A 12,548-nucleotide genomic window follows, 5' to 3' on the forward strand; every position below is an offset into this window, starting at 1 on the left:
CTCCCTTGGTGGTCCTGCTCGCACCCAGTCTGGGGGTCTGTGGAGCCCAGACCTCTGCTGGAAGAGGCTTCTGTGATGTCTGCAGACAGGCAAACGTGCTAGCACCAGGCGTCCCGGCTGCAATTGCAGTTCAAGGAGATCTTGTTGCCATGACAAGCTGTACAAGTATTATCTGGGAAAAAAAGACCCCGGCAGTGCTTGTTGGAGATGGGAGAAAAGCAGCCAGCGTGGAGGGCATATACATACCACGCAAGCCATGCACTAATGTGGCTGCAAGCACGTGTGTTCAACTGCATATGTTAAACTCCTTCTAATGTGTGTTATTTTCCAGTGCTGCACCCCCAAGACCTCCTGCCTTGCTCCAGCCCCCTCCCTTGCTCCATGTCCCCCAAGCTCCCACGCACAGGGGTGCACAGCCATACTCCTGGCCCCTCGCCCTCCTCCAGCCCCCGTGCAGCCGTCCCAGCAGGGCCCTTGCAGGAAAGGGAAAGTGTTAGTGAAGCTCTCAAGAGGTGCTGGCCCCATGCCGCAGCACTGGCCAGGCGGTGGAGGCTTGCTCCTACCAAGCCCTCTGCTTTTTCATTTATTTAGTAGCAGGGGCTGGTGAGTGACAAGTAAACTTTAAAGGGTGGTCCTGTGCTGGGAAGCGAATGCTGTTAAAAACCCCAATGCCTCTGAGAGGGTGCTGCTACTGGGGTGAGAGCATCGGTAGCAAGGGCTGCAGCCCAGCTCCGGGCACCCACCCCGTGGCACAGATCAGCACAGAGCTGGGAATGCCATTTAGCCTGCGGCAGGGTGCTCGTCCTCCTCCTTTGCCTGGTGAGTCCGAAAGGACCTCTTTTCCTGGACGATGACTCTTGCCTCAGTGGTGCTCTGGGTGTGACCGTAGCTGCAACCCTGCGAGTGAGGGTGCCATGGGCAGGCTTGTTCGCTGTGGTGCTCCCTGGCTGCTGCTGGGCTGGGTGGCTGGGGTTGTTAGGACAGCATGCTCTCTGGCTCACTAGCTCTGGGCAGCCCAGGGAATAGCTGTCAGGCTGGGGAAGCTTGTGAGCACTACACAAGGCTTTCTGTTTTCATGCTGCTCTGCACTGAGGTCTTCAAATTTCCCTGCAGCTGCAAGAACTAGAAGAGCAACTTTTTCCTCTTTTTGTTGAGAATCTGGAAAAATCACGATTGCAGCAGTCGGTGCTTTCAGCAAACCAGGGACATGCTGGGGCCCCTCGCCCAGCCCACCCCACGGCCGTGCTGGCAGTGGGGCTGGGGGTGGGTGGTGGCAGGGGGCTTCCCCAGGGGGTTGCAGGTTTCTGCAGGGGAGGAGGTAAAACCTGCTGCAGCCTCAGCTGGCAGTGGGGTCTTTGGGTTTCCCCGGCACATTACGGCCCTGCCTGGGCTGCGCGTGCTGGGGAAGTAAACATCCTGCAGGCAGGCACGGGCAGCTGCCGGCAGCCGGGTCAGTGCGGGGAGACAATTGCCGGCTTCCTCAGCACTCGCGTTTGGAGAATAATTTCCATGAATGCAGCCAGAAACAAACTCTGCTGTGTGGGCAGGGCCCTCGCTAGTCACTGCTCCATCTTTTTTTCCTTTTTCCTTCTATCCTCTTTCTTTTTCTCCTTCTCTCCTTCCCTCTTTCTCTTTACCCTTCTCCTTTGTCTCCTCCAACTGTGTTTTTGACCTCCCTCCTCTCTCTTTTCAGAGCAGTAGCAGTGCGTCCCCCCTGCAGACCAGCTCCCATCCCTGCACATGGTCCTGCCATGCCCTTGCTGTTAGCACGAGGCTTTGGCACCCATTTGGGCACCTTCCCACATCGCTGGCCAGCCACAGCGGCTGCCACCACTTGAGTCTGTGTGACAGTGACAGTTTGCTGCCTCCTCCCAGTTCCAGCTTGACATGAGCTCTGGGGAACCCCCCCAGCACTGGGGAACCCCCTCAGCACTGGCTGCCTTGCTTCCCAGCTGGGAGCTTGCAGAGGAGAGCAAGAGGAGAGTCTGGTTCTGCTCGCTGCACCCCTCTGTGTCCCACCTGCGCGGTGCAAAGCACGGTGCTGCCAGCTCTCTGGGCTGTGTCCGCACCCCCGTCCCCCATCCTTCCCGCCTGCCGTCCTGCCAAGGCAGGGCGTGAGCCTTCGAGCATCCCAAGGTTAAAATCCACAGTGAGCCCCAGGACTGGGGGCTGGAGCAGGGCCAGAACATGCATTTGAGCTCATTAGGAGCCTGTTGCAGTGGTTTCGCCTGGCTGCCAGCCCTCCCGGGAGAGGCAGCGGGTGGGGGGAGCCGCAGACAGGCCAGGCGGTGGCACACGGTGGATGGGGAGCAGCGAGGGTGGTGCAGGGCGGGAGCACAGGACTGGCACCCCTGCCCTGCATCCTTGACGTACCTCTGCAGTGAAAGTACTTGCACAGAGCTTGGCTGGGAAGGATCGAGCTGCTGTTATCCTCTGTGATGAACCACGCTCATTCAGGTCCTCCCCATGATACCCAGCTAACGAGGGCTCCCTCCCCTGTGCGATGCCGCTGCTGGCCCATCGTCCCCATCCCAGCTCTGTCCTGCTGCCGGCCTCGTGCCCGGGCTGCACGTGCCCTCGCCCGCACTGGCATGTGCCACTGCAGCTCTCCTGGCTGCCGTCCTCACGACACCTATGTCTTGTTTGTGTCCTGTGTCACGCCGAGGGAGGTGACGTGGTGCGGGAGTGACGGGGGGGCAAGGGGACAGCGTGAGGCAGGTGGAAGCAATAATTGGTCATGATCTAATTAGGGAAGCCTAGGGCTAGATTAGGAGCTGTGACACAGTGGAGGATTTTTAGCCGTAAGCTGCAGATGGCTCTGCCTGCGAGCTGGGAGAGGAGAGGCTGGCATGGACTTGGCTGGGGTTCATAATCCTGCCTGCACGACACTCTGTGCTGACTAACAGGACTGTTTTCCGATGATTTGGAAATACCTCAGTGCCTGCTCTGTGTAAGGCAGGTGGTCCCTTTTGCTCCCAGCCCACGCTCCCCCCACTGCCCCACTCCCTGCCCACCTTCCCTGCCAGTGCCCGTCACAGCCCACTCCTGTGCTGCACGCGTGGGGACAGCAATGTATGCAATGCAAACACTGGGAGAAGCAGCCGGAGCTGCTCCAGGCTCAAACTATCCCACAGCAGATCTGTGGTACTTGCCCTCAGCCCGTTCCTTTATCAGGAGCACCCAGCCTAAAAACCTAAATATTAAGTAAGGAATCATGTGACACTTCTGGATTTTACTTAGGGGAAAGATCAGAAGAGAAAATATTTTGACCAAAGATAAATATATAATTTTCTTCTTGGTCAAAATGACTTCTATCTGCAGAAGCTTGATGGAAAGCAGTGGCCAGCTGCCTGAGCAATGAGATGGCCATGCAGATGTCACAGCAGGTGTTAGATTCGCCACCAGAGCTGAGCACCCCAAATGCTGGCCCTTCCTCTATTTCAGGGGTAATTTGGCTGATCTTTCAGCTGGGCCACCAGCACCGGCACAGCGGGGTCCACATACCCACATTGTGCCCCTTACCCGGCTATCCGCTGCTGACAGCCCCCAGTGCCTTTCCCCACCGTCACGTTCTTGGCAGGGAGCTGGGGCAGGCGAGCAGCCATGGTGGCCAGAGCAGGCTCATTCCTGCGCCCCGGGGTCGGAGGCAGTCCTGGCAGGACAGCCGGCTGCAGCTTTCCCCATGCCGCCTGCAGCACCAGTACCATTTGGCTCCGAGCCCACCTCCCTTCCTTCCCAAAGGCGTTTGTACAGCCATAGCCGAGCTCTTTGGCTGCTGTGAGATGGCAGACAGGAGCCCTCAGCGCTGCTGCTGATGAGAAACCCATATCCCATGGCCACTGGAGCTCCCACCCTTCCTCCCCGGCCGCCCTCGGGACGCAGCACAGCTCCCGCCTGGAGGGGAAATCCTCTCCCTCGCCTCCCGCAGGGCTCAGAGCTGGCCGGGTCGCCCTGCACCCCTGCTGCGGCAAGAGGATTTGGGGTGCAGGCTCCCGGAATGCCACCTCTTTCTGCCCGCAACCTAGCGGGGGTCTCTTCTGCACCCCTTTGCTCTCCACCCCCAGCCCAGCACACTGTGTCCCATAGCCGGTGCTTCACCCCAGCCTCTCCCTCAGCCTCCAGCGCTTCCAGCAAAATTCCTTTCTGGCCAGTCATTGCCGCCCTCGGCCTCGACGCCTCTGGGGCCGGTGCGCTGGCGGGGCTGGGCTTCCTCTTCCTGAGCTGCCACAGCCCCTGCCGCGTTCCCGTCCCCCTCCTCGCCTTCGCCCAGTGCCGTGGCAGAGGCCCTTCCCTAGGAACACGAGGGCACAGGGTCTGCCAGCTGAGCCCAGCAGGGCAGGCGCATCCCGTGCGCCCGCCGTGCCACGCTGGTCCCACCACCCCCAGCGGGTTTTTGCGAGAGGATGATTTACAGCCCCAGTTAGCGCAGCGAGTGTGCAGAGGATGACTGGGGTGAATTGCTCACTGCGAGGCAGCGGGAGAAGTGGGAGACGGCGGCTTCTGGAAGGGGGCTCAGCCCTATGGAGGTGTGAGGACTCCTGACAGCATCATCTGCCCTGACACACTGCTGCTGCTGCTCCCCCTCACCTCCCGGCATCCACCCCAACTCGGGTCTCACCCAGGCACACACCCAGCACCCCCTGGAGCTGGATCCCATGCTGACGCCCACAGCACCCAGCAGGGACATCTCCCCTATGTGCAGCCAGCACCTGCTTGCTCAGACCTGGCTGCACATGCCAGTGCTCAGCCCCAGCAGCACCCCCTCCCACCCCCTGACACCCACCCACCTCAGCTTCCCATGGTGGCACCACCTCTTGCTATTAAATTAAAGGGTGAATGCTTTGCTTTTCCACAGTCCCCTTCACCTGTGGCTCTCCGAGCATTGTGCAAATATTAATTACTGGTAATTAATTAAATTAGGCCTCCCCATCCCCCTGTGGAGATGCTGTCTCCTAAACATGCTGATAGCAAACACAGAGTCAGGGCAGCTCTCTGAGCTGGGTGGGAGCTTCCAGTTACCTGTTGCTAATGATGCAAACCCCACTTGCAGCAGTTTCTACCTAACTGACCTTGCTGGAGGGCTAATGAGCTGGGAGAGGGAGATAGGTGGGAAGCCAGCAGGACCTGGTCTGATCCCGGTAAGGGATGATGGATGAATCTTTATAAATGCCCCTGAGTGTCCTGTTCCTTGCAGCTTGTGCTCCTGGAAACTTGGTTCTGGGTTGCTACTGTGGTACACGGGGCTGCCTGGGTGGGGGTCCCAAGACGCTGGTGGAGCTTGCTTTGTGTCAGTCTTTCAGCCCTGAGCCCATCCTGGGGGGCTGTGCCCTGTTATCTGCATTGGTGTTGAGCTGCCATCCCTCCAAGGTAGATGGGGATCATCTCCCATCAGGCCCTGCCTCCTGAAGGGCTTAAAGCATTTCAGAGGCAGTGCAAGGGTTCAGCACTTCCCACTCCTGCTGCTCTTCTGTGGAGGGCTGGGATGCTGTGCAGGAAGAGCACAGGAAGGCAAACAAGGTTGTTGACTCTCCTGAAGTGGAAGGTGGGTGCTCCAGGAATTGAAGGAGGGGGATTGCCCAGGGATGCGCAGCAGGAACCTGCAGATTGCTCGCTGCAGCATGGCTTGGAGGATCTCTTGGGTGAGGTCCCTCTGTCCTCCCAGGGGACAAAGCTCCTCTATACAGCCTTGGGTGTTGTTTGGGGCACCATTTCTCCCCCCACTAGGTCACAAGCTCTCTTGCTTGTTTATGGCTGCCGCCGTCAGTCCCTAAGACTGTGCAGGGCACCGATCCCTGACCAGAGGTGCCACCTTAATCTGGATCAGTGGGAAATCTGTTGGGTGCCCACGCAGCCCCGTGCAGCAGCTTGCTGCATGGCTGTGGCCACAGCGGCTCCTCGGACTCTGTGGATCAAGTGCCAGCCGGGACATGGGGGCAGCCCCTCAGGAATCCAGACCTGGGCAGCATTTTGTGCTGCAGCGAAGCTAGCTTAATTTCCCGCTCTACCAGCAAAAGCAAGAGCAAACTGGGGTGAGATTAAGGCATTCCTTGGGCAGCTCCCACCCCCTCACCCTGGCTGCTGTATCTCGACCTGTGAGTCCACTAATGCTACTTACATTATTACTGGATTATTTTGGTGTAATGAGCTTTGCCCTGCTCAGCTGTCCCTCTGCTCAGGAGTGTTGTGATGTGTAATACTTCTTGCACGAGGCCACGAGGTGGGCAGCTGCCTGCTCAAAAACAAGCAGAGCCCCAGCAAAACAATGCATTAATGTTCCCGGAGCAAAATTCCAGCATGGGCCGGAGGTTAATCACAAATCAGGGAATTTTCGGCTTAGTGCTGAACAAAGCCAGCAGGCAGGAGGGCGATGGTGCCCTAAGCTGGGTCTTGACCCATCTCCGTGGGTACAAATAGGAGCGACCGTATCGATTTTCATCTCTGCCATCGGCATAACGCAGCTATGAGCATCTCTTCCATCCTCAACTCCTTTTCTTCTGCCTTCCCTCCCGTCAGACCTGCCAGTGCAGGGGCTTGGCGATGTGTTGCTATGGACACCAAGAAGTTTCCCCTAGAGACCAGAAGCCTGGAATAAGTGATGCCTGCATTTTCTGACATTGATTATTTTTTTTCTTCCCCTTTTTTTATTATTAATGTTTGTTTAAGTGTTGATTAATTCCCAGCGTTTCACCCTACCTCCCTCCTGCTTTTCTCTCCGAGCTTTGTGGATTGCCGTGGCTGTGTCCCAGGGCTTGGCTTCCCCTTCGTTCTCAGCGAGAGTGAGAGCATGGGGTGTGTGGGAGGAAGTTTCAGTGCTGTAACTCTTGCTCTGCTGGAGACCCCTACAGAAGAGATCCCCCATTTATTCCAGCTTCAGGAGATCTTGTTGGGGTCAGGCCTGGGTCCCCCCAGGCTGCCGCAGAGTTCATGGGCGCCCGCCAGAAGCAGCTGCCGCAGGAGGTCCTGGACCCCTCTTCCCAGGGCTTGTGCTTCCCTGCAAAACATGCCTGCAAAAGCATGGGTGGGAGTACCCTGCTCCCTTTACAGGTGTCCTTCATCGTATTTGGGTCCTCAAAGTGATTTACATCTAGGCTAGTTAGTGTCTCTGCTGGTCTGAGCTCCAGGCCTGACTCCCATTTTATAGCTCCTCTGTTGGCACTGCAGTACCCTTTAGTACCTCAGGTACCTCTGTTGGCCTCTGAGAGCTCTTGGCCTGCACGAGCACGATCAGGAGGGAAGTCCCAGCAACTCCTGGAAGTTCATGTCAAGGCTGGATCCTGAGCTTTGCTGGGGAGCACTCACAGGAAAACACCTCAGCTTTCCTTCCAGCCCTCAGGTCGGACTTGGCAAGGCAGCCAGTCCCCAGCAGTTCCATAGCCCCAGGGGATGGAGCAGTGGTCAGGGAGGGTCAGCCCATTTTCCCAGTCGTGAGCAGTGCTGCGTGTCCATAGAGCGTGTGTCTGGGCGCTTGGCGTATGGGATGGCATTTTACTGTGAGACAGTCTCAATGTCATTTTGACTTCTCTTTCTTTGCTTTTGAAGCCAATAATGGGTTGTTTCTGTTCCCTGTCACACGATCTGCCCCACGGTGAACGAGGAGCCTCTCTGATGAGTGATCTCCTCTGTCCTGTGCCCCTTCCTCCCTGCTCTGGAGGGAGCTCACATACCAGGTTTCAATCAGCTGCTTCTCTTGTTCCTGGGAATGCAGTTCAGCACTGGGTCAGAAAGTCTCTGGTCCATTGAAATCCTGCCCTTCACTGCTCGAGTTGCCCAAATTGCAACTTCTTCTCTGAAATCTTACAGCAAACAAGTCCTTTGCTGCTTGGCCCCTGCCTGCAGAGGTTAGCATGGTGTCAGCCAGCCCAGAGCTCCTGCAAGCAGCCCATGGTCTTGCAAGTGAGGCAAGGAAAGCAGGAGCTGCTCTTTAAAATGTTTTCTGTGTGTGTTTGGGGATTGTGCTGAGACAGAGGAAAGACCCCCTGCTCTGTATGGTTCCCCCCCTGGAGCATGGGGCAAGGTTGCAGAGCATCAGCCCTTTGTGGTGGTCTGCAGAGCTGCTGGAGGGGGATGAGGAGTGGAGGTGAGTGCCAGGACCATCTGCAACAGGCGAAGGTCGGCTCTTGCTTGTAGCTCCGGGGGAGCCACGTTGCCCTCCCCTCCTCTGCTGTCCCCAGTGGACCCTGCACGCGCCGTGGTGCCGCTCCGGAAGGAGCAGCAGGGCTGGGATGCTGCTCCTCGCTGAGGAGGTGAGAGTCCCACCAGGGCCAAACACTCAATTGCTGTGATGTTTGAAAGCTCCTTGAAAAATGACTTCTTCATCCAGTTCCTAACCAAACAAGTGGAAGCTCCAAAAAACAACAGTTCCTTCCCATGCTGCTGCCAAATCAGTGCTCGCTGGCATGTTTCTGAGCAGGTCAGCAGCAAGCCAGGGCTGCCTGAGGGCTGAGCGGAGCAGAGCCGGTGGTTAGCTGGTCCCTGCGTTGTCCTTTCTGCACCTGCTTAAGGGACAGGAGAGCACCTGGGGAGCTCTGCATGGCTTTGGGGTGATGGTGCGGGTGACCTGGTTATCCATACAGGGACGGAGCAGTGCCCAGGCACTTGCGCTGCACAGCTCTTAGGATTGCAAACCTGGGAGCCAAACATGGGTAGAGGCTCTTTTGTGGGGACAGGCAAATCCCAAATCCAGACAGGGATGTGGACCCAGCTCAGAGTCACTGGGCGCTGGCACGATCTTGGCTGTCCTTTGCACTTAGCGATGGCCTGATGTCCGGCTGCTGTGTCGCAGTTGCCGGAGGGCTCTTCTGCAGCTGCCCAGCTGAGGTCAGTGCCGTGATGCCTGTCTGTGTGCCCTGAATGCTAACAGACCCTTCCCCTCTCTTGCTTTTCCCTCCCTCCTTTCTGCCAGCAGTTCCCTATCAGCAAAACCCCTACACCCCTGGGAGCAGCTCCACCATCATCCAGTGCTACCGCTGCGGGGACACCTGCAAGGGAGAGGTGGTGCGCGTCCAGAGCAATCACTTCCACATCCGCTGCTTCACCTGCCAAGGTAGGACAGAGCCACTCAAAGAGCTGGTGGCCAGGTTGCCCCATGGCCCCCAGTGCAGTCTGGAAAGCAAAGAGCTGGGGACAAATGTACCTGGCCCACTGACATGTGGTCACACGCCCGGGGGTGGCAGTTCCTGCAGGGATGGATGTGGCCCAGTGCAGGCGGGGCGCAACGGCACAGGGCTGGCACGGTGCAGGCAAAGCCCCTGTGTGATGCCAGAGCTGGCAGGCTGTGAACAGGGGTGGCCAAGACCTGGGCACCATCAGTACCCTCGAGCTGCCTGAATGCCAACAGCCCACGCTGCGCTGGTCCCAAGCATACCCACGGCCCATCTGTGATCTCGGGGGGCCACCGTGTCCTTCAGCCACCTGCCTGCCCCCGAATTGAGAGGAGGAGGAGGTGTCACCAGCCTGGCTGAGAGGCAGTGAGGCGGGGGAGACACCGGGAGCAGCTCCTGATGGGGCTGGGGGCGGGTGACGGATTGCTGCCACCCACACGTGGGATGCAACCGAGGTGCCGTGGGATGCAACCGAGGTGCCGTGGGATGCCGTGTGCTGCAGCTGGGGCTCGGTGGCCCCTAGGGGCTGGCAGAAATAGAGGAGAGAGGTTGCTCAAATCCTCCCTGAGCACAAGAGGAGAGCTGCAGTGCAGTAAAAGCTAACGGCCCAGAGCTGACACTGAAGGGCTCCTTTAGCGTGTTTATTAAAGCAGCCGCTCTCCAGGCCAGTGGCCACTTCTGTAGGTTGTAAAGCATCCCATTACCAGGGCTTTTTAAAGGTCTCTGGTCTTCCAAGCTCCCAGCACGTTGTGCTAAGCAGGATATAAATCCCTGTCCCCTTGGCCATGCTTTGCTGCTCCTCCCCTGGGGGCAGAGGGTTTGGCCGGAGGGGACTCTTCCCTGGGCTGTCACCACCCCTGCTGCAGCCCCAGTCCCCCATGGTGTGGGCAGCCCCGGGTCTCTGGGAGGGGGTGTGGGCCCCAGGTTGCCCTTGGGGCTGACCTGCAGGTGGGGGGCACTGTGCCGAGCCCCTTCCCGCCTTGCTGTGTGGAGGAGTGGGAGCTGCCATCCAGACAAAGAGCTCAGACAGCCTCTGGCTTCAAAGGGGCCAGGAGCCGCAGGGAGAGCTTGGCAGTGCTCGCTGCCTGATTTCCAAGTGAAAGGCAATAAATAATGAGAGGAAATCCTCCTGTCTCACCTTCCCTCACAGCTCTTACCCCCTGCCACCTCAGGCTGGCTGCTGCCGGCTCCCACGCCAGCCCCACGGCTTGTCCCCAGGAGCCTGGCGTGGCTGGTGCGGTTCCTGGGGGTATGCTCTGGGTCCCACACCAAACGGGGCCCAGGCCTGCCTCAGTTTTTCTTGCTTCTGCTTCCTGTTACTGTGCCAGAGCTGGTGGCCTGTCCCTCGCCACTGACGAGGAAATGCTGGCAGGCTGTTTCAGAGAGCAGCGGGTGCTGGCCCCGTACCCCCCCGCTGTCTGGCCACAGCTCCAGGAGAGGAGCTGCATCTCTGCCCCTGTGGGCCTGCGGGTCCAGCTGTGCCCTGGGGAGGGTGGCTGCTGTGTGGGCTGGCCCACAGGTGCAGGTGAGGTGTGTGAGGACAGGACAGAGGGGTGCTTGGGCGTGAGGGGTAAAGCAGAGACCAAGGTGGGCCGTGCCAGTGGGCGCTCAGTTGCTCTGTAGTTCCCCCTTCCACCCCACCACCTTGCAGGACGGGTGGTGGGCATCGTGCAAAGGCCCCAGGACCTGGTCCCTGTGCCGTTCTGAGGTGCCTTCCAGGGTCTGATACTCTCAAGGTCTCTCTGTGGATGGAGAAGACGTAGGAGGGAAATGACACTAAGGGCCAGGGCTTGCCACATCTCCTTGGATTACTCTGATGGACCGTGCACCACCCACGGTTCCCACAGCAGGGAAGGAAGCGAGGCTGGGCTGGACACCTATGGAAAAACAAGCAGTGAGAGCACCAACCCCAGTGTGTCCCAGGACCTGTTCCCATTAGGGCATAGCCTCACATCCAGGCCAGGGAGTGGAGATGGCTCATCATGGAGAAGGCCGAGCCCCAGGGCGTGGAGAAGACCTCTCCCCAGCTGTCTCTAGGGCATGCCCAACCCTTTGCGGTCTTGTTCTTGGCTGCCCAACACCGTGTGAGTGTCGAACGGAGGGGCTGAGCCCCATCCAGGTGCTGTGGGTCCAGGAGGGGGTGCCACGGGCCCTCCTGGGCTGTTTGTGCAAGGCGAGTGGGGGCTTCAGGGGTTCCCGTCCCCGCACTGGGGTTTCCTCTGGGAGTGCCCGGCCCTGGCTGTCTGGGCAGCACCATCCTGCACCCCGCCGCAGCCCAACACTGACATCTTGTGGTGCTGGGGGAAGGCCCCAGCGCGGCTGGTGGGCAGGGAAACCCTCCGAGAAGCAGCAGAGGTGGACTCGGGGATCCCGGCCGGGCCCCGGGGCTAGACCTGCCTGCTGCCCCCTTGACGGGTGCGTGTCCTCCCCCCGCAGTGTGCGGCTGCGACCTGGCCCAGTCGGGCTTCTTCTTTAAGAACCAGGAGTACATCTGCACCCACGACTACCAGCAGCTCTATGGGACCCGCTGTGACAGCTGCGGGGACTTCATCACTGGAGAGGTCATCTCTGCCCTGGGGAGGACCTACCACCCCAAGTGCTTCGTCTGCAGCACCTGCAGGTGAGCTGAAGCTACCACTGAGGGCGTGCAACCCCCCTGCAGAAGCCCCATGCAGCCCTTGGCCATGCACCGGGGAGGGGGGTGTTCATTCCCCGCTCAGCACCACAACAGGCACCTCCTCTGCATTTTCTTAGTGGAAACCCATAGGAAGCAATGAAATGGCTCCAACCCTTCCCTTTGCAGCCTGGAGACCTGCCTTAACACCTGCATTGGTCCTCCTGCCCCGGCACACATTGCACGCTCCCTGCCTCCCCTTGTAGCCCTCACCTGGAGCCCTTCTGCTCCCTGGCACCGCGAGTCCCGCTGGTCACTGGGGAAGGAGCTCACGAGCAGCCCCAAGCACTGTGTGGAGAGGAGCAAGTGGCTCATGCCTCCCCACTTTTCCTTGCCTGCAGGAAGCCGTTCCCCATCGGAGACAAGGTCACGTTCAGTGGGAAGGACTGTGTCTGCCAAAACTGCTCCCATTCTCTCATCAGTACCAAACCTATCAAGATCCATGGGCCCAGCCGTAAGTTGACTGCTCTTGTGTTGTGTGATGGCTGCAAGGAGAGGGACCACCTGCCCCTGCACCAGTGCTCAGGGAGGTGACAGGATGGGTTTTGGGGCCAGTGTGCAGTGCTGCACAGAACCATGGGTGTTCACGGAGGTTTTGGAGGAGTAACAGAGTAGTCCCATGGCTCCACCCGGGATTGCAGGTCACTGCTGGTTTCAGAAACTCCCTTGGCCTGTTTGTGACCTGGGCGGGTGCCGCCACCCCGGCGGGTGCTGTCTGGGGCAGTGGGGAGGTTTTGGAGCTGGGTTTGCTCCGAGGCGGTGCCCGACATTGC

General features: G+C 59.0%; 1 protein-coding gene across 1 annotated transcript in view; it reads left to right on the forward strand.

Annotated features, from left to right (window-relative positions):
• The window catches only part of ABLIM3 (actin binding LIM protein family member 3), a 56,280-nt gene that overhangs the window by 22,587 nt on the left and 21,145 nt on the right, over nucleotides 1–12,548 (forward strand). Inside the window, exons 2-4 of the mRNA XM_075509473.1 lie at nucleotides 8,906–9,043; nucleotides 11,538–11,721; nucleotides 12,117–12,229. Coding sequence (XP_075365588.1) covers nucleotides 8,906–9,043; nucleotides 11,538–11,721; nucleotides 12,117–12,229 — 435 coding nt within the window. The remainder of the gene's footprint in view (nucleotides 1–8,905; nucleotides 9,044–11,537; nucleotides 11,722–12,116; nucleotides 12,230–12,548) is intronic.

This window comes from Mycteria americana, chromosome 8 (genome assembly GCF_035582795.1).
Source record: "Mycteria americana isolate JAX WOST 10 ecotype Jacksonville Zoo and Gardens chromosome 8, USCA_MyAme_1.0, whole genome shotgun sequence".
Lineage (NCBI taxonomy): Eukaryota > Metazoa > Chordata > Aves > Ciconiiformes > Ciconiidae > Mycteria > Mycteria americana.